At 30.3% G+C, this 21,190-nt stretch overlaps 1 protein-coding gene across 1 annotated transcript; it reads left to right on the top strand.

The window, feature by feature from the left end:
- The first annotated feature begins 190 nt into the window (after positions 1–190).
- LOC129798032 (ran-binding protein 9) lies at positions 191–21,091 on the top strand. Its single transcript, XM_055841020.1, has 10 exons — positions 191–520; positions 7,296–7,460; positions 7,665–8,040; positions 8,104–8,216; positions 13,161–13,481; positions 13,686–13,732; positions 13,801–13,867; positions 13,966–14,108; positions 14,173–14,284; positions 18,992–21,091. The coding sequence occupies exons 1-10, from the start codon at positions 343–345 to the stop codon at positions 19,120–19,122; spliced, it is 1,653 nt and encodes a 550-aa protein (XP_055696995.1). The 5' UTR covers positions 191–342; the 3' UTR covers positions 19,123–21,091.
- Positions 21,092–21,190: the final 99 nt, after the last annotated feature.

Below are 21,190 nucleotides of genomic sequence, written 5' to 3'. Positions count from 1 at the left end.
TGAAGTTCTATTCTGGTTTTATATATAGATATAATTTAGCTGTATAATGAAAAAAAAGACTTTCAATCAAAACACCTTTGCACCCTTTGTACTAATAAATATCCAAACTTTGACAATTGAGGAATGCAGCATATGCTGCATAGACTGAATTATCGACATCACTCAGCTGGGATTTCAGAAAGTTTGACATACAAATTCGAAGTATGGCAGCGCTGTGAGCGCTCACTTTCGATAATCATCAAAGTGTGTGTGTGAAGCAAAACGGAATGGCGAAGTTGAACAAGTGAAGTTTTCGAGAAATATAAAATTTGTGAAGAAAATTAGAGTGCTCTAAATGGAAATATGGATTCACAGAGTAGTCAATCGAGCAGCAAATCGTCCACGCAACCCATCGACAGATTCAAATTGCTGTACATGAATGTGAACGAAGATGAAACTCCACTGCCAAGGAGCTGGAGTTCTCAAGACAAATGCAACACGATTGGATTGACCCAAAATAATTTACGTGTTCATTACAAAGGTGATGGAAAAATGTTGTTAATCGTATTCACAGAAATTTCTATGAAACTATCTAGAAACCCTAGCCTCTTATTGTGTTTAGACATTTGCCTACAAGATCGATTTTTTTCGCCAGCCTTTGTGTCGTTTTCAGCCATGAAAACGCAAGAGTTTTCTTTTGTGTGTGTTTGTGTGACAAAGCGAATTTTCACATCAAGAAATTAAGTGCGTAAATAGAGAAAGATTCATCAGCTGATTTTCAACCATTTCCTGTCACCTCCATTTACCCACAAATTCTCCCATAAAAAGAAGTAGCACCCCCTCAAAGCTAAAATTTAAAAGAACATACTGCTATTCCTTATTCTTCCTCTCTTTGTCTCTGCTCTCAGTCACCTTGTCTCCTTTCTTAATCAGCACATCAGCTAGATGACGTACTGGGAGCATGTCTCTAATTTCCCCATAGATCCTTTGAATTGAACCCTAGTTTACTTAAGGAACATTTTAGGGATTTTGGTTCTACAAAACAATTGAGATAACTTATTATTTTTTATGTAAGCATGCATTATTTCACATCTATCTTCATCCTGTTTATTGATTTTTAAATCTTTGATAAAAACAAGTTACCACTTTTTCCGTATGTCTCTCGTAGTGGAGTTTTGAAAAAGGGAAATTTAATATTTTGTCTTAAGTATTGAAAAGTATTTTACATTTTTTAAACAATTATTTTTATCAACCATCGATATCCAAAGGTTTGAGTTATGGCTAATGTTAGAAGCATTTCGCGGATGCTTGAACTCGTCAATGCTTTGAATTAGGGATTAATTTAGCTCTTTGTTCATTTGGTCGTCCGAAAAAATTAATAAATTATATTATGAATAAATAGAACAAAAAAAAAAAAACAAATAATAATCGAAGGTGTTGACATTTTTTATTTGTCAGAATCGCTCCAGCAGTTAACAAGATGTTTCTTTCGCACAAAAAAAAAAAAAACATTGCACGAAGTCAAATTATTTAAAAAAAAAAAAAATACAGCATGGAATTCAATAAACTCTATAAATCCACAGGCGATTATGTGAAAAAATTTATATTAATAATATTACAATCTTTTAGATACGACAAAAATCCGAAGAACACCATCTATAAAAATTCACCATTTACAAAATATTTAAGTTTAAATTACAATAAGATACGGAAGTATTGCAATATGTTTCTATTAAATTTATCGTGTGTGTGTGTGTATGTGGTGTTATTTTTTTTTTTGTGTAACCTTCAACATAGGCTAAAATCTCAATATCTTTCCTCTACAACATAAAAAATACCTATTTTTTTGAACGCTAGGTTTAATTGAAATACTAGTCACATTTACTAGTATTTTTGTTCAAATGCAAAAAAAAATCGAGACAAAACGGAATGTCTAACTAGAAATTTCTAAGGGAATTCAAAATGATTTGTATTTAATATAGCAATTATTCTTACTCATTTATAATATACCTTATAGCTGTAGATTGTAGAGTATATTAAATGATATTAAAAATTATTGTGTGTACAAGTAATTTTCTACGTTAAGAAAATCTGAGAAATATCTCAATCTTGACTATGATTGAGTTCTCTTCTTTATGTTTGAGTGGGATTTTTTTCTCACTAAATTGCTGGAGGCGAAGGATTGATCGTAAACTATTCTGATTATTAAAATAATAAATTATTAAATTCAATATGATTTCTTTTTTAAAATAATTTTCCAAATTATATAATTTTCGCATGATTAACATATTTGTAATATACTTTTTTATTAGGTATTTCTACAGTGGTATTAGGACAGTGTATTCATTGATAATTTAAATATATGTATATAATATTGTATATAATATTAATGAGCTATTAATATACTGGTATAGTACTTAGGGCCCAAAGGGACTTAGGCTGATTCTCGAGAATATTCAGCCTGTAAAATTTTCCGGAAAAGCAAAAAAAACATCTAAACGATGATCCTCAGCGCCCAGTAATAAATCTTTACTGCCAAATATTACAGGCTAAATGTTATTCTCGTAAAACTTTGTAAAACTAGCATTTGATTTTTTTTTGTCTTGAAACTCTAAATTTATGAACTTGACTTCTTTGCTATTAATTTAACAAAAAATGCAATTTTATTATAATAAATAATAAAGTCTTTCTACTAATTTCCTCTTTAATAAGACTCTAGCGAGTACAGTAGAGTCTCGCTATAGGCCATCGCTCTATAGTCCACAATTTATCGACCGTTGATTTCAAAACACTGATTTTAAGTTAGGTTATGTTTTTTAGTATGCGACATGCATAATTATTTTAATATTTTTGGCAAACTTTATTAAGTAGTTGTGATAATTGTGATCCATAATGACGATTGCAAGGACAAGTACCACAATCGCAAAGAAAGTGGAAGCCGTCGAGCAATTTCAATACTAAAAATCGTTGATAATTTTAAAAAATTACATGGACTATAGTACGACCCAAGTGTCAAATTTGAAACCAAATATGGACTATAGCGAGACTCTACTGTAGTTCTAATTACTTTAGTGGAATTTAAAGTAGATTTTTCTATTAAATTAATTCTTTTTCAAATGTAAACTTTCAAATATCTGGGAATTTTTCCAATACAAGTAAGATGTAATTACTCTTAGAAAGTGCACAAACAGGTAGTTTCATTCCAGAAATTAACTGTAACCTGCTGTTACCTTATGCCACTTCAAACTTTGCTTTTAAAATTGTAAAAGAAAACAAACAAAAATCACTACAGTTTCTAAATAACTTTTGCGAAATTGATGTCAGGTAGAGAAACCTGAGGCAAAATATTGCAAGCTGTAAATTACAATCATTTAATTTTCTTACAATTATGTTTTTTTATATCTGCGTATTCAAAGATAAAAAAAAAACTTAGTTTTAATACAATTTTGGCATGCCTTTCTGACATTATTGAATCGCAAAATTTTTTAAACAATTCATTTTGCAAGATATTAATCATGGAAAACAATTGTGATTACATGAGACTGTCCAGAATGAGTAAAATGGTCGATTTCTGCGAATTAAGCGAAAATGATAAACAAGCAGACTTTGACAGTGATGATGAATTCTCTAATTCGTTCTTTAATGCCCCAGATCGTGAAATGAAACCAGAAAATCACCAATGTAATACAAAGGATCTTCAAATTGTACAGACGTTTTCAATAGCTGACCTGTGACCTATTCGGTAAAAATCAGTCTTATTGAAACACCTTGAGCTTCATTAACGTCTAATTATAAAAATTATAAACGTTTTTTTCCTAAAAATTATCATTTCTTAGATAATCATACAACATTCATCCATAAAAAAACGTTTAAAATTCATTTATTTTACTATTTGTTCACTATTTTTCAATAAAAAAATTTCAGTCTTTTTATGCCTTAAACCAATATGACCGCCTCCAGGCGGTCTTTACCTTTTCTCACCTGGCGCCCAAACGGAAAGAGTAATGAAGAATGGATGGTTTTTCTTGAGTTCAGTATGGCCATTAATTACTAGACAAAATTATTTAACTACTTTTTTTTTTGCATATTAAAGAAAACACTGTTAGAGGGTTAAGACTTTTCTTCTTTTATTCAATCACAAAGCTTAACGGATTGTAATTTAAAAGCTGATCATTTCAAAAATACGTTTACGTTACTGTTACTTGAGCAATGCGTTTAAATTGATCCTAACTTCGGACCTTGAACACTTGAAAGTTAAATGTGAAAAATTGGTCTCAGTATGAAACATATATTGAATTTCGTTCGTCCTTCTTACTATATAAATAAACAAGCCACAATGTTCACGGAATATTTTACTAAATAGTACAAAATTAAATATATATTCCCACGATGACTTTACGGTGACTTTAATCGTCTTTTTCTCAAGACTCAATTTTTTAAATTGGTTTTTAAAATTTCTCAAAAGCTAATGGACCGATTTAATTTGAAATTTTGCACATTAATGATTTGATTTTTTCTTGAGCACGACTTAATTTATAAAGCGATATAAAACACCAAGAAGCGTGCTTTTTGCATAAAATTCTCCCAAAAAAATTAAATTCTTATTAAATTAAATTAAATCACTTATAAACTCTACTTATACTTGCGAACAAAAAATATTTGCTTTTTTATTTCAAATAAGTTTGCTATTTCAATAATTCTATCCACCACAAAAAAAAAAATTGAAATTGCTCTTTGAAGACAGGTTCCAACATTTCACCATTTTAATTGAAAAAGTAAAAAAAAAATTGTTCGTTTATTGTACCATTTTTATGCTAAAGAAATTGTGTTGAAAATTGAGCCACATATTTTTTTATTATTATTATTAATAATAATAATAATGCTGGTACAACATTACATGAAGGAACAAGGCCTTCCCGCAAGGGGATTTCTAGACATGCATTATTATTTTTTCTTGTAGGGGATGAGGTTATCAGTCCCATGCCCGTGGAATCAATCTAGTGCAGTGAAGCTCATTGGATGCAATCCGAACACATTTAACGCAAGAAATATTTCTGGTGACCTAAAGGGAGTCGAACCCGGGACACTTGCATCATAGAGCAAGTGCTCTACCATTATTATTATTATTATTATTATTAAACTTTTAAGGTTTTGTTAATATCCTGAGACTGCATGCATAACGTACATTATATATATTATATATTATTAGTTTAGTTTTGGTATGAAGCTCACGTGACCACAGACCACCCAGTCGACCTGTCGGAACGGTCTGGGATTGTATTATAGTTCTTTGTGTAAGCCGATCCCCATTATGAATTTTATAATTTTCTTATGACCCAATTGGTCACAAAGAAGACTTTGTACAAACTGACTCCCGAGAAGAGAATCTCTTTGACCAGTATACTTGCGATAAATACATATTAACCCTTTAAGGACGATTGGAACACCGGTGTCCCATAAAGAAAATAATTTTTGCTGACTACCTAAAGTTACTTTTTCCTTATGTTTGTATGTAATTGCAAAGTAGAAGGTTGAAGGAATCTAGGATGTTTTTTTGGAAGTCTCCAGCTATTTGCTATGTAGTAAATATTTAAGCTCAAAAACTACAAATTTTTAAATTCTCAAATTCATAACTGATTTTATTTATTTTTTTGTACTTCCAATTTTTTTTTTAAGAAAAACCCTTTTGGCAATAAAAAACTACAATACTCATATGTTATATTTTTCATTAAAGCGAAAAATGTTATTCATTGGTATTGTCAGAAAAATTACTTAAATTTTTGGCCTATTTTTGTCCCTATCGTTCATAGAGGCACAAAATACACCGATTCAGATTCTGTTGGACTTTTCAAGGTTAATAATGTAAGACTTAACATTGATTATGTTCCTCAGTTTAATTTTTATTGTTGATTTTCAGTCCGTAAAAAGTGTCTCGTCGTTAAAGGGTTAAGCAAATGGGCGACATCTAGGACTTAATGACACATATCGCACAAATGTGGATTATTTCTCTTCATTTATTTGGGTCATAATTTTTTTTAAATAATAAATGTTTAGTTAGTTTGTGTAGTCATCTTTAAAACTTATCATAAAATGCAGAAAATAATACTGATAGTTTTAATTACACAGTAAGCCAGTAAGTCATGCATATAAGCGTTTGAAATCTATAGTCTAATCTAGAGCATTACAAGAAGTCTAGAAAAAAAATTTATAAATTTTAAAGACTGTAACTGTAGACAAAGAACAGACAAGGAAGGAGTATTGAGAAACATATTTTTTAATAACATTGTATCTTTGTTCCTTGTCTATAGAAAACATAATGTTCCACATTGTTATTAGGGTGGAATCACCACTTCTCGCCAGTGCCCCACTTTTCGCCACTTATATCGAAATCGCTATTTTTCGCGATTTATGAAATAAATGAGCCGCAAAGTTATTTGTATTTTTACTGCTGCTACGTATAGAGTAGAAAAATATTAATTATTCATTTTGGATTTACGATTTTGGGCATATTTTAAAGCAATATTTTAAGCAAGTGCATCGAATCCAAAATTTCTTACCCAATATACTAAGTGTCATCAAATATTCATCAAGCAAAATGTACCTTTTTGGATAAATAGTTTGCTATTGAATATTTAATTACACTTGTGGAATAGATAAAATTTATATTTAGTTCATTAATATTTCATTTTATATTATGTTTATATAAAAATGAGGCATGGCGAAAAGTGGTAATATTCTGGAATTAATTTTACCACCTGTCGCCATCTCTTTTCAATAGGCGACGCTAACTTCACTTCGTAGATTCTCAGTTGTCAAATCTGGCTTGTTTAATTTATGCAATAGTACAATAGATTGATTTTTCAAGTAAAAGCGAAGAAAAATTATTTAAAGTGAGTAATAATAGGGTGATCATGAGAAAAAACAAATGCTGAATGTATTTTTTGCATAATATTGCTCAAAATAATCGAGTTTGAATCTTTTCAAGTGGGTGGCGAGAAGTGGTTACAGAACTGGCGAAAAGTGGTAAAAAGTGGCGATGAAGTGGTTATTTTTGCATTGTTAATAAAAATCAGTTTTTTAAGTAGTCCAGGGTTAAATTGGACGACAATTGCTTTCACGAATCTGCAGCCAATACATCTAAGTAACTTTGTGTCAAATTTGAGTTATCTCATAATAAGAGTTCAAAAGTTATAATAAAATTAATTCCCGTTTTTCCTAAACATGGCGATAAGTAGTTACTCCACCCTATATCTACTGTTTTGTATTTATGGGTCAATGATGACCACTGATTTTAATTTTTAATGTATTTGTTCTAGGAATAGGAAAATCACACAATGATGCAGCTTCAGTGCGAACACCTCATCCGATTCCAGCCACATGTGGCTTGTACTACTTTGAAGTCAAAATAATATCAAAGGGACGCGATGGATATATGGGAATTGGATTGACAGCACAGAATTTCAAAATGAATCGACTTCCAGGTAAAAAAAATGCAAGGTCTATCATTTGTGTTACGAATTGAGAGCGAGAAATTGTATTGGATAGAAAATTTCTGTATTGGCAATTTCATTGCATCAACCTTCAAGGCAACCAATATATTAACCCTTTGAACCTGTTTGAGGGACTCTCTCGATCGTTTGTTATCCACTGGAAATTTCTCACATGTTTTATTTTTATTTTCTCAGGATGGGACAAACAATCTTATGGTTATCACGGTGATGATGGCAATTCTTTCGCATCGTCCGGAGCTGGGAAACCATATGGTCCTACATTTACTACAGGCGACATAATTGGTTGTGGTGTAAATTTGGTGGACAACACATGCTTTTACACAAAGAATGGTCACCAGTTGGGCATTGCGTTCAGGGACTTGCCGGCCAAATTGTATCCTACAGTGGGTCTCCAGACACCGGGAGAGGTTGTGGATGCAAACTTTGGACAGGAACCTTTTAAATTTGACATCGAAGATATGCACAAAGAGCTAAGAGCTGCCACAAAAGCTTCCATCTACTCGTTCCCATTGCCCGTAGATCAGGGCGACTGGACAACTATTTTGCATGAGTAAGAAATATTTGAAAGTATTTAGAGATATGCGAGATCTTTTAAAATATAATAACTTTACAGAATGGTGCAATCTTATCTTATTCACCATGGCTACAGTGCAACTGCTGAAGCTTTCGCTAAAGCCACGGGACAATCCTGTAAAGAAGACATGCAATCCGTTAAAAATCGACAGAGTAAGTTAACTTTTTAGTATCAACTTTAAAATATTTATTTATTTATTACATTTGCTTAGATTTTTTTGGATCTAGCCACAAACTTAATTAAGAGGTCACTCAGACTAAAAATAAGCAGAATATTTTCTTTATAGGGGAGACCGGGGAGGTTTGGTACAGGGGTAGTGTGGGACAAGGCGATTTTTTCAATTAATTTTTGAAATAAATGGGATTTAACCATTACTGTATCGTAGGCAATATTAATATGTATCTTGACTAAAAGAATGGATATCCTCAGTTTTATTGTTTTAATTCAATGAACATTTTTTTTAAAAATTGATAAAAATCGTATATTTTGACGTCTCAGTTTTCCTCTTTGTATTTTATATCAGCGATATATAATCAAAACTTTTTTATCTCATTAGGTAGTAATGTAATCTGGGAGGATATTTTTATAAAAGTTTCAGAGATTATACGCTCTTGTTTTTTCATAAAGATTTTAAATACCAAAACTACACGTGGGGATGTTTGGGACACCTGAAAGGGGATGAATGGGACGTTGATTTTCGACAAGATTGTAGGTGGCATGCAATTTTTTATTGTCAAAATGGAGAGTAATGCCCAGTTTCTACTGGAAATCTCCCTCCTCTTTTGCAAAGTTTATCAGTGCAGCAGATTTCTCTGACTACAGGGACAATTAAACCATCATTGTCTTGGGAATCAATAATTCCTTCTGAGAGGATATTCGATCTTTGCCCAATCTAGTTAAAAACTTTTTTTTTCGGAAATTTCTCGAACAAGTTCTTCAGAAAAGGCAAGGCGAGAGCTAATTCAAAGAAATAATGAGAAAACAAGTACAATGCAGTTGTCGTAAAATCAAACAGGAATCCATCAATGAGTTCAAAACTAAGAGTTGCAAGAAAATCTACTCACCTGAGGAATTAGATAATCATGATTGCAATATTTAGAATAAAAAAAGCAAAGAAAGGTAGATGGAAAATAAGAAGAAAATACTTTAAATAATTGATTGACAATAAATGACTCTACTGTACAAATAAAATTGATATTAATTTCTAAGTGTAAATAAAAGATGAAACATTTTTATTTCTATCAGAAATATTTTTAATCTGGTATTTAAAATTAATTAACGTGTTCCAATAATACAAATTATGCGAGAAAAAACGCGTCCCAAACATCCCCTTTTGCGTCCCATACTGCCCCACATCGGGGAGGTTTGGACAAAGCGTCAAGTAAAATGTTTTATCTTCTCCAAGAAAACTCAGTTGTTTTCCAAGTTCTATCGAGTATTTTTTATAAAGTCAATACCCATAAGTATCCTATAGGCCGCATAAAATTGTAATACACTATCGTGGTTTTTTGGAATAGTATCTCAAAGTCAAAACATGAAAAAGTGTCCCAAACTCCCCGGTCTCCCCTACATTTTTTAAACATAATAAAAAAAAATTAATTCGAGCTTTTAAGTATATAAAAGTGCAAGATTTAAACAATATTTTTTTTTCAAATTCTCATTTCGAGACTTCAACCGTTGAAGCCTGATTTTTGGTGCGAGTTTTTTGAAAAAAAAAAAAAACTGTGATGGACAAAATTTCTCAGAATATATTCATCTGACATAAAAAAAATAAATATTTTCTATTAGATGATACCTAAGTTAAATTCGTTACTTGAATAAAAAAGAGAATGTGGTGTAAAATACGTCGAATATGGTAAATTTTGATATAAAAATCTTCCAAAAATCCAAATTTCATTGAAAAAAATATTCCGTTCAAGTACCAAGTTTAGTTTTTTTTATCACACGGTGGACAAATTTTGTTCACCGCAAAGTAAGGTTTTTTACGAAAAAGGTCTCCAAATATCAAGCCGCAATGGCTGAATTTTTAAGATATTTAATGAAATTTCATAAAATATAATTTAAATGTTGTACTTTTATATTTAACAATTTAAAATAAATGGATTGTGAAAATTGCTCTCTCTTGGAGTGCGAGCAGTTAAAAATTATTAACTTTACAAAACAAAAATAAAGAAAATATGCTATTTTCAGTTTATTTAAGCAAGTAAATCTATTCTATACAACATTGCTTAATGTTTAAACTATATCAATAAGAAAGATAAAAAATATTTGATTTTTGAGGACTAAAAAGGTTCGTATTTGATCATTATGGTCGTCGAAGAAAAACTTTCTTGTCTCATCATGAGCACCTTGCGATCAGTGCCATTTTTGTCTTTTTGAAACACCCTAAATAATCGACTAATCAGAGGGAGAGCTGATTTTCATAAAGTTTTCTATATAAGAAAAACTCTGCGATGAGTAATGTAACAGGCATCACTTCACATCGATTTTATTTTATTTACCTAAAATTTTTATGACAAAATCATTGCATTTTACTGTGTAAATTGTTTAAGAATAGCAAAATGGACAATTATAGCAACAAGTTGCAAATTATATGACGCGATTATCTTATTTTTGATCCAATGAGGTCTAAGATCGATAAGAATTTTTTAAAGTATGATTCTTATTTTGATAATCACACCTTTTATAATCCCCCAATTTGGTCAAGAACTCCCGATCAGTCAGATATTCTGAATCAGAAAAAGATCAATCGTCTAACCGTAAAATTGACTTTAAAACAACGATTAAAAAAAAAAACAGATATTACTGTAAATAAAATAAATCTAAACAGTTTTCATACTTTAATTATTTTTATAATTCTATATTTGGTTAATCCATATTTTTTTGAAAACCCTATTAGAACCTTTTTATTCGTTTTTTTTTTTATAAACTGCTTATGATGAATAATGCTAATTTGCGATATATTGTACAATGCTGCAACACTTCACAATCCATCCGTTCTTGTAATATATATATATCGCATTTTGAAAATTAAATTTTGGAGAAACAATTGCGAAATTTTTTCGTGAATCGCGAACTTTTTCCCAATTCGAGGATATTTTCGAGCAAATTTTTGAGATCGCAAAATTTTTCTCTTAAAATTTCTCTTGATCTTGTTTTCGCGTAACCTTAATTCGTAAAATCCTCTTGTTACATATTAATTAATATTTTATATGCCTCCGAAATTAATCTTGCAAAATTTCCCACAATTTTTTTGTACATCTTGACATGACAAACGTTAATTTAACAATAGTTTTTGATTTTTTTTATTTTTACAGATTTTAATTAAGAATCTCATCAAATACGAATTAAAAAATTAATAAATAAATTAAACTAAGTGATTAAATAAGTAAATTTTCTGTTTTTAGTATTAAGGAAAAGTCTTTTTTTTATTTATACAATAAATTACAACTTTGCCAAATTACTATATTAAATATAAATATATTGCAATATATTAGTTATTTTTCATTTTTGCGCTCTTGATTTGATCCCGTAAAAAAAAACATTAGGGTGGAATCACCAGTTCTCGCCAGTGCCCCACTTCTCGCCACTTACATTGAAATAGCTATTTTTCGCAATTTATGAAATAAATGAGTCGCAATTTTTTTTGTATTGTTTCTGCTTCTACGCATAGAATCGAAAAATAATAATTATTCGTTTTGGATTCACGATTTTGATCACTTTTTAGAGCAATATTTTAAGCAAGTGCATCGAATCCAACATCTCTTACCAAATGTACTAAGTGTCGTCAAATTTTCATCAGGCCAAAAATACCTATATGGGTAAATAATTTGTCTATTGAATATTTAATTGCACTTGCGGAATACATAAAATTTGTATTTAGTCAATTAATATTTCATTTTATATTATTTTTGTATAAAAATGAGGCATGGCGAGAAGTGGTAATATTCTGGAATTGATTTTACCACCTGTAGCCATATCTTTTCAATAGGCGACGCTAACTTCACTTCGTACATTCTCAGTTGTCAAATCTGCATTGTTTACTTTCTGCAAAAGCCCCATAATTTGATTTCTCAAATAAAAGTGAAGAAAAATCATTTAAAGAGAGTAATAATAAAGTGATCACAAGGAAAGAGAAATGGTGAATGTATTCTTTTCATAGCATTGCCTAAAATAACCGAGTGTGGTTCTTTTCAAGTGGGTGGCGAGAAGTGGTTACAAATTTTACAAAACTGGCGAAAAGTGGCGACGAAATGGTTATTTTTGCATTATTAATAAAAATCAGTTTTTTAAGCAGTCCAGCGTTATGTTCTAGGATTATTGTTTTCACGTATCTAGAGCCAATACATCTAAGTAACTTTGTGTCAAATTTGACTTATCTTGTAACAAGGATTCAAAAGTTATGATTAGGGGGAGGTGGGGCTACTTTGAGCTGTGGGGCTAGATTGTTATACGACGTTTTCGCATATTTCTAAATGAAGCTGGTCCTTACAATTATTTTATTTAGATACACAATTATTTTGCCTATCCAAATAACATCATGTTAAAACCCCAGTTTCCTTTAGAAATATGCGAAAAAATCGTATAACAATATAGCCCCACTGCTCAAAATAGCCCCACCTCCCCCTAAATGAATTTAATTTTTTCCTAAACATGGCGATAGCCGGTTATTGCACCCTATTCAACTAATTCAACTATAAAGAATTTATAAGACAAATATGTACTTATGAATAGAATACGGAATTGATCATAAGTTCGAAAATTTACTGAAAATATTATATCAATAATTATCCATCGCTTTTAAAAAAATAAAATGGATCAAAGTATGTGTGGACCATAATGATAGCATCGCCACCCTGGCTACCCCAAAATAAAATGATTTTTTGAAAATTATTCGTTGGTTGTTTTTTTTACAAGATGTATTGCATTTAGTTACTAAGTTACTAATCATGTTGCAAAAAATATTTCGTTAAAGACGACGAAAAAATTTTCAAAAAAAAATTTTTTGGGAGATCTTCACGATCGATACATGCATTACATACCAATCACTTTTAAAAAGATTTTCCATGCATATCTATTTTCCATTATTTTCCCAGAAATTCTTAAGCTTATCATGTCAGGGAGAATGGGTTTGGCAATTGAACAAACGATGCACTCGTACCCTGGGCTCTTGGACAACAACCAAAACCTGCTGTTTATGTTGAAGTGCCGGCAATTCATTGAAATGGTGAATGGGTGTGATTTCGATGGATCCTCTCTTTCCTCTTCTTCATCAGCTTCATCACGAACGAGTCCAGTACAGACATCGGTGATCCAGTCCACAAAGGCGTATCAGAATGGAGCGACGGTGTCTCTAGTGGGAGGTCCTCCCGGTTCTGCCCAAAGTAACGGCACCCTCATCTCTGATCAAATTACCAGCGACACATCATGAAGGGAAGACGAGCGTAACAAGGTAAATATTAATAAATTACTATTTTTGTGAATATTTTTGAAATGAATTGACTAAACTTTTTCTGTGACAGCAATAGTAGTTCAAATTACACCGCTAGTAACAACAATTTGACTGACGCCCATCTCAATCATGTGGAGATTAACAACCAAATAAATACACACACCTCCAGTGATTATTGCAATGATGTCGAAATGGAAAATGGCCATATTGCCAATGGTGAGTATTTTCTTAGAAATTTTTAATGATTATGTTAATTTTTTGTTTTTATTGTATTAATTTTTTAGGTAATAGTTTTTAAAAATGGTACTTCAGACAATATAAACGATTCAATAGACGGGGATGAAAAAATGGGTGAGATTTTTTTTAAATATAAAATAAATTTTTTTTATCAACTTGTTACAAAAAAAATGGAATTTCAAAAAAAAATTATATATATATTTATATTGCAGATGTTGACAGTGCTGTTAGCAATAATAAGTCCAGCAAATCAGGTGTTGAAAGAATGCTGGAGTTTGGCAGAGAGTTGTCTCAAATGAGTCAGAGATTGGAGAAGGAGAATGGACCCAATGAGGGAAATCGAAAAATGCTGGAGGTATTTATTTTCATTACGATTTTTCTTTATGCATTTAAAAAAATAAAAAATAAAAATTTTGCAGGACGCATTTAGTTTACTAGCGTATTCAAATCCATGGTCGAGTCCGCTCGGATGGCAATTGTGTCCGTCACGACGAGAAGCAGTCTGTTCCGCTCTCAACTCTGCCATACTAGGTATGTTATTTCATTTAGTAAGATATTTTAAAAATAACAAAATTCATAAGATTTCAAAACGAACAGAGGAAATTTTATTTCTTAATTCAGATGCATTATTTTCTCAGTTTTCTATGTTTAAATGCGTATAATGCGTCTTATAGGTTTACTAAACTTTTTATTTTATTAAGAAAAATTTACTATTTTTTGACAAATTAAGAAAAACGTACTAGTTTTTTGGTATTCATGTATTGATCTTTAAAAATATACTATTTTTCAAGTTTCAAAGCAATATACCAATAAAAATTTTAAGTTTATGAATTCGAGAGGCGCCTTTGTGAAATAAATCCAAAACAAAACTTTTTCAAATTTGCCTCTGTGGTTAAAGGCTTCTTTTAAATGTAAAGGTTTCTACACATTTTATTGTGAGCAAAAATCGCATTTTTGACAGAATTTTTACATTTCTATCTACAGCACTGCAGGTACTTTCCTTCAAAAACGCATTTTTTAAGGAAAGAAATGTTTACGAGTTTATAAGGAGCAATTTTCGTCGAAAGCTGTTCTTTTAAACAGATTTTTTGTACATTTCTTTCTGGAGGAAATACCGTCAATTTCTTAAAATAAAACAATTTTTGACATAAATTACTGCCAGTGTAGATACCTTAAGAAACAGTTTCTTGGCTGATCGATTTTCTTTCAAAAGCATTCAAAGAAATATTTATTAAATGGTAAAGTAAAAAAGCGTATTGTTTTTTCTATTTCATGACAAAATTTTTGAATGAAATTGATTTTTTTTTAATTAATTAAAAGGTTACACAAATGGTAATTTTTATTTAATATTTTAGTTCATATCTAATAAAAATTTTGATAATATTTAATTTTTTCGGAGCATCTCGATCTGTCAAGTATTTTTCTTCATCATCGTAACAATCAAATATCATAATTTCTGCATCTATTTACTCTTAAAAAAAAATTGATATATATTTTTTAAATGTAAATCAAAACTCTATACAATATTCATCAATAGATTTTAGCTTTGAGTAGTACAATAAAAAATCAAGAAAAACACATTTTTGCAATTTGTAACCAGGATCAACCCTCAAACAATTATGAAGCCTCTTGGTTTCGTTGTTTTTTATTAAAAATGATTTTTGAAAATTTATGTCTAATAAAAATGATTGTATTTTCGAAAATACAGAGACGAAAGCCAAAGACTGTCGAGTAAATTTGCATGCACTTGAGCAAATATCAAAAATTTTGAAGCACGTGATTTCAAGATTTTTTCTAGTTTTCCTTGGTTTAAATTTGAAACAAAACTTACGAAAATCGAAAATTATTTTAATTTTTCTTCATATAAGAATTATCAGATACACATTTCACGTTAATTAGGGAGCGCTGCGACAAAACGCTCTAGTGAAGTTCTTTAGTCAGCCATTTTGTAATATATTTTTCGAAAAAAATAAAGACTTGATCGTGTCCTTCTCGTATGGAAAATCGCGTAAAACCAGAAAAAGAAAACTGTTAATTTTTGGTCTAATTTAGACTTTTCTCTAACGCATCGTGAATTAAGGGGGGAGTGTCAATTAGAAGGCCAAAACTTAGCTGTTCTTCGGATTCTTTCTTTGAAGGAGAAGGAAACGTTCAAGATTCTTGAATTTTTCTTGAGGGCCTCGTCGCACTACTCCCTTATTTCAGGAAAATCTGTAGTTTGTAAGTTTTATCTGAGAAAAAAATCAATTTCCATTAGTGTATTTCATAGTTAAACTAAAAAAACCCGAAGAAAATTGTTAAATCAGAACTTTTTTTCAAGGTTTTTGAAAAAATATGCGTTTTTGGGACAAAATTTTGTCTTTCACAGGCTCTAAAAAAATGGAAAATAAGTTTTCAATCAATTCTTTTAGTTCAACTAGAAGAGAATTTAATGCTGAAGAGAATAAGCCTTTATTCATTTCATTTGGCCTATAAGTTTTTTCTTAAACTTTCCCGCAAATTCGACAAAAATTTAAAAATGAGAAGTGGAGAAACGCCTCAAATTTTTGAATGTCCACTCGAGCGCATGCTATTCTGATCGGCGCTCATTTGCTTTCGGTTCTGTTACTTCGAATAAGCTTCTGCTGAAATATTTATGTTTATGGTATATTCTAAGATAGTTTACCTATCGTTTTAAAACAATAAAAGAATATAGACCACTTTTATCTTCTAATTGACACTCCCCCTTATGGCCTCTACACACTAGGGAAATTTATGTTCATATTGGAGCAAATTTCCTACGCTTGTGTAGGAAAAACTCTTTAATATGGACATAAATATCTCTAGTCCTCTAGTGTGTAGAGGCCATTAAAAATAAGTGATATTTTGAAAAATTTGAAAACTAAAAAAAAAAGAATTTCGCGCCCCCCCCCCCCCCCCCAGTTAGCAAATTTCGTTCCTACGACCCTGGCCATCACTTCCAATTATCTGAATTTGATGACTTTATTATAGCTGGAAACCCAGTTATTTACATATTCGATTTTCCGTGTCAATGGAGCCGGCGATTATACTTCAAAATTTAAAATTTTTTCACAATATATCCTATTGAAGTCCTATATGAGATGAATCATATGACTTGTCAGATTTTTGAGAAAATTTTGGTTGTAAACTAGTTTTGAAACCTTTAAGAACTGAAGTTAAACGTCAGTGTACTATGTGATGGACACTCGTTGGGATTACGCCGAGAGGCAGCTTAACGTAGGGGAAATGCTCATAATTTTGTCCAGTTTCTTATTTTGGACACTTTGAGGATAAAATTGAACACTAAAAAATAAATTGATTAAAATTATAGATATTTATTCCAATATTTGATGAATAATGAATTCTATCCCAATATTTGTTCTTTTTGGAAGATTTTAAACACTAAATACGTTACATTTTGAATATGATTTGAGTTGAAATTGCTTTGTTGAAAATTCAGTGTGAGCAATTGCTTATGAGAAATATGACAGAACTTTGTGTTTACTTCAGTCTTATTTAGCTATGGTGAAGTACTAACAATGTTTCTTCGCCTTTTTGAGTGATATTATTGAATATTCATTGAATATTGTGTTGATTAACGTTAGTGGTGATTTGTACATTTGACCTGAAGTGAGATTTGCCTTGTGAATTAGATTTTTCGTGTGAAAAATGGGACATTTTCTAAGACATTCACCAGTGAGGTGATACTCCTTATTTTGGACAGGTGTTTTTCTCACGAAAATTCGTGAAGTTTTAGTTTTTGTGATGACTAGGTTGGACAAATGCCTGGAGAAACAAAGGAGCATCATCTCTACGAAAGAGATGTAGCGAGAAAAGCTTTGAAAGGCTCCCGAAAAGGCCAGGGAATACGCGAATCCACACGTACTTGGAGTACCGAAGTCAAGTCACTTTAATGAATGATATGGAAAGTTTACGGGCTTCTTGTGACATTCTACGTTTCCCTTACATAAACAGGAAGAGGATTTGGTAAAATTGGTTCATGAAATGATGAACAATGGGCATCCTGTTGAGGCGGATTAGCTGTCCAAATTTACAGCCAAGTTGTCCAAAATTCGAGACAAATTCACCTCTACATATCAATTCATTTTTAAAACGTATTAAAACTAATTTTAGTAAAAATAAGACTATTAATAGCTTGCGAAATTTCTAAACAACCCTTCTGGAAAGAGAGTAACAAAAAAAAGTCAATTATTATTGAAAATATCGCACTTCAAACTTGGAACATCGATGCTTATAAGCATACTGGACAAAATTATGAGCCTTTACCCTAATTATTGTCAAAATTCTTTTTGACTTTTCTTTCGGAACCGCAGCATATTTAGAAAGCCTATTTCACGATTTTTTGATGAAAATTATTTTAGCCGTGAAATTAATTGAGGTACTACAAAAAAAATCCCTCATTCTCGAACATCCTTTTAATTAGTAACCATCACCAAGAATTGGATTTTTATCAATTTCAAAATAATTCAATAAAAATTCCCAGAGTTGTTCATATTTTCATTTGGGTACGCAGAGTACCAGAATATACATTCATTTTTTTCAAAAAAAAAAAACTACTACCGCTCGAGCTCCACAGACAGAGAGCCGTATATCGACAGCTCTAATCCATACTATGCTAACTTCATATTATCCGAAAGATATTATTTTTGTTTCTACGACTGAAATCTACAACTCGTAAAAATTTGGCGGTCAACTGTTGAGAGTCGACTATTAGGATAAATCAAATTTGGAATTTCGGTCTAAAAACTTTCATTTTCAATAATTGCAAATTAGCATTTGCATTCGAATTTTCACGCTGTCCAATTTGCAAGAACCTCGAGTTGCACGTAAAAAAAATTTATATTTGGTACATAAAAAAAAATTTTTTTGAAAATAATACTTTTCAGCTTATTCTATATATTAGTATCTGCATCTTTTGTTATAAGGGTAAAAATATATCTATAAAGGAAGAAATGAAATTTTTGTTGTTTAACAGATTCAAGGGCACACTCTCTGCTTAAATAATATTTATACTGTAGGTATTTACAAACTTCAAAATAGCCCTCATGGCCAGTTATCATCATGATGATTATTACGATTATGGAATGGAGTATGGAATGGAAAGCGTTGTTTTTATTCAATATTTTGAAATACATGATCTTGTCAATGCCATGTTTACAAAAAAATGTTTGTAAAAATAAAAAAAATCTATATAAATTTTTCTATTTAATTTTACAGAATCTATGAATTATCCGTGGCAATCACCACTGGCTGTCTGCGTGGCTCACGGATACGAATTGAGGAATCTGATGGCAAAATCGTCTCTTGGGGCGTGTGCGTTTGTCGACGATGTCATTCGTTATCACTGACCAAAACCCAAAAAGCACGATCTCCGACATAATTTTTTCTATTTTTATGAACATTTAAGTTAAAGAAAAAGAAAGAGCTAATAAGGAAACACTCATTACTAAATACTATATAATAATTATTGAGATAGAGATGAAGAGTATCGATATATGTAGCAAAAAAAAAAGCATAAAATAACAGATAAATCTATGATAATATAAAAGAAAACAACAGAAAAACAACTTAGAAACGGTAAAGAAAATATCCAATAATATTTTTTTCTAAGTTGAAGCGAATGAATATATATTGTCTTATCAAAATTTTTCTTTAAGAAATATTTAAAATTTAATTCTTGGTATAAGGCATCAAAAGGTTTTTACTATTATATCAAAATTGAAATTGTAATTTTAATTCATTAATACGTTTGCGATCTCTTATCCCTTTATAAATTTTCTTTTCCGAATTACCCAATAAAAAATCTTTCAGCTCAAAACTGAAACATTACACTATAGTGATTCTTTGGAAGAAGAGGATTAGAGATGTGTAATAAATAAAATGTTGCAGAAAAGTGTAGATTGTCGTAGTGAAAGTTATTGCGATAAAATTGATATTTCAATGGAAGAGTAGAAAAGTTTGAAAAACAAAGTCTTGACATTGTTCGTTCGCAATCTTTTATTGTGTTTTTAAATATACAATTTTAAAACAGAAAATAGTGTTTAACATTTCAAATGTAAATATTTTTATCAGTTTTTGCAATATACACAATATATAAAAAAATCCTGTATTTATTTATTCATCTATCAAAAAATATTTTCAATGTAAAGGAAACGCATCGGCTGCTGCTGGCCACAAATGATTTCTGTGTAAATATTAACAAAACTAATTGATTTCTAAACAACTTTCTATGCTATCTGAAAACAATATTAATATTTTTACAGACATTATATCATTTTATATTAATAGGAATAAAGAGATTTGCTTCGCTATTCAGGATCAAAGAAAAATTAAATTTGTCAATTGTTATTAATTTTTTCAGTATAAAGCTAAAAAAAAAAAAAAAAAATAGAAACCTATTGCGAATCTAATGTGAATTGCATCTGGTTTTATTGAGGAATGAGAAAGTACTAAATTACAATGTTATAATGTTTTTGTCAAATCGTATGTGGCTGCAGTCCTTGATTTCAAAATTTCCCTTTTACGTTCTTTAGCTTCAGAGCTACAAGGCAAAAGTTAATTTTGAAAGTTATGTGAAATTATATTTTTCTAGAATTTCCTAAATGATTGTTCGCTTTTTCTCTTTACATTTAACCTTTCATCTCGAGTCAAGCCTCTTATGGCAAAAAGGTATATTTTACTGCCAAATGGTTTAATAATAAATTGAAGAAATGGGATAATGAAAACTCCTTTGGAAATCTCAAATTTTGTATTACAAAAGAAAAGGAAAAACATTGACCAGAAAAAAAACTTTGCCTCCATAAGAAATAAAAGTAAACTAACAGTAAAGAAATATCAGAATCTAAATTTGTAAAATAAACAACATCTTATATTTAAAACATACAAAATTGTATCACATTAAAAATACAACAGTAAATATTAATAACAAAAAATATGTAATAGAAATGAGAAAGAAAAACTTGCTAAAATATTAATGAAATTATAAAAAAGAACATATTTTAGATGAAGAAATAGAAGAGAAAGAAAAGGTTTTACGTTATTTTATCATAAGGTGCGATAATCGACGGTTTGTAGCTTGTAAATGTAATACACCTCGATAAAATTCAATTAAGTACATTATATATTTACTAACTATTAAAATACATAAAAATTCTGATAGACACAAGTAAGGAAAAACTGTAATTAGACAAGAGGAAAATCATACGTGTTACATAAATCGCAGAAAAAAAAAATGAAAAAAAAATTATTCAAAAAAATATTGAGGAAATTATTTAAATGTGGTTTGATACAAATAAAAAATTCATTTAAAATTCAAAATTAAAATTTGGACTTTTCCGAGAGGATTTTTCACAAAACCCTGCAATACCGACATGGTATACTGGGGACCCCTGGGGACCTAGGGGTATCTTTTGCTTC

This window comes from Phlebotomus papatasi, chromosome 1, assembly GCF_024763615.1.
Source record: "Phlebotomus papatasi isolate M1 chromosome 1, Ppap_2.1, whole genome shotgun sequence".
NCBI lineage: Eukaryota > Metazoa > Arthropoda > Insecta > Diptera > Psychodidae > Phlebotomus > Phlebotomus papatasi.
Note: the sequence above shows the minus strand (reverse complement) of the source record. Positions and strands in the feature narration are given on the sequence as shown.

Bases quoted from the DNA above. Each gene is read 5' to 3' on its own strand.
- LOC129798032 (XM_055841020.1), top strand. From the start codon at position 343: ATGGATTCACAGAGTAGTCAATCGAGCAGCAAATCGTCCACGCAACCC. The intron at 521-7,295 runs GTGATGGAAAAA...TATTTGTTCTAG, and splicing joins TTTACGTGTTCATTACAAAG to GAATAGGAAAATCACACAAT. The intron at 14,285-18,991 runs GTATGTTATTTC...TTAATTTTACAG, and splicing joins TCTCAACTCTGCCATACTAG to AATCTATGAATTATCCGTGG.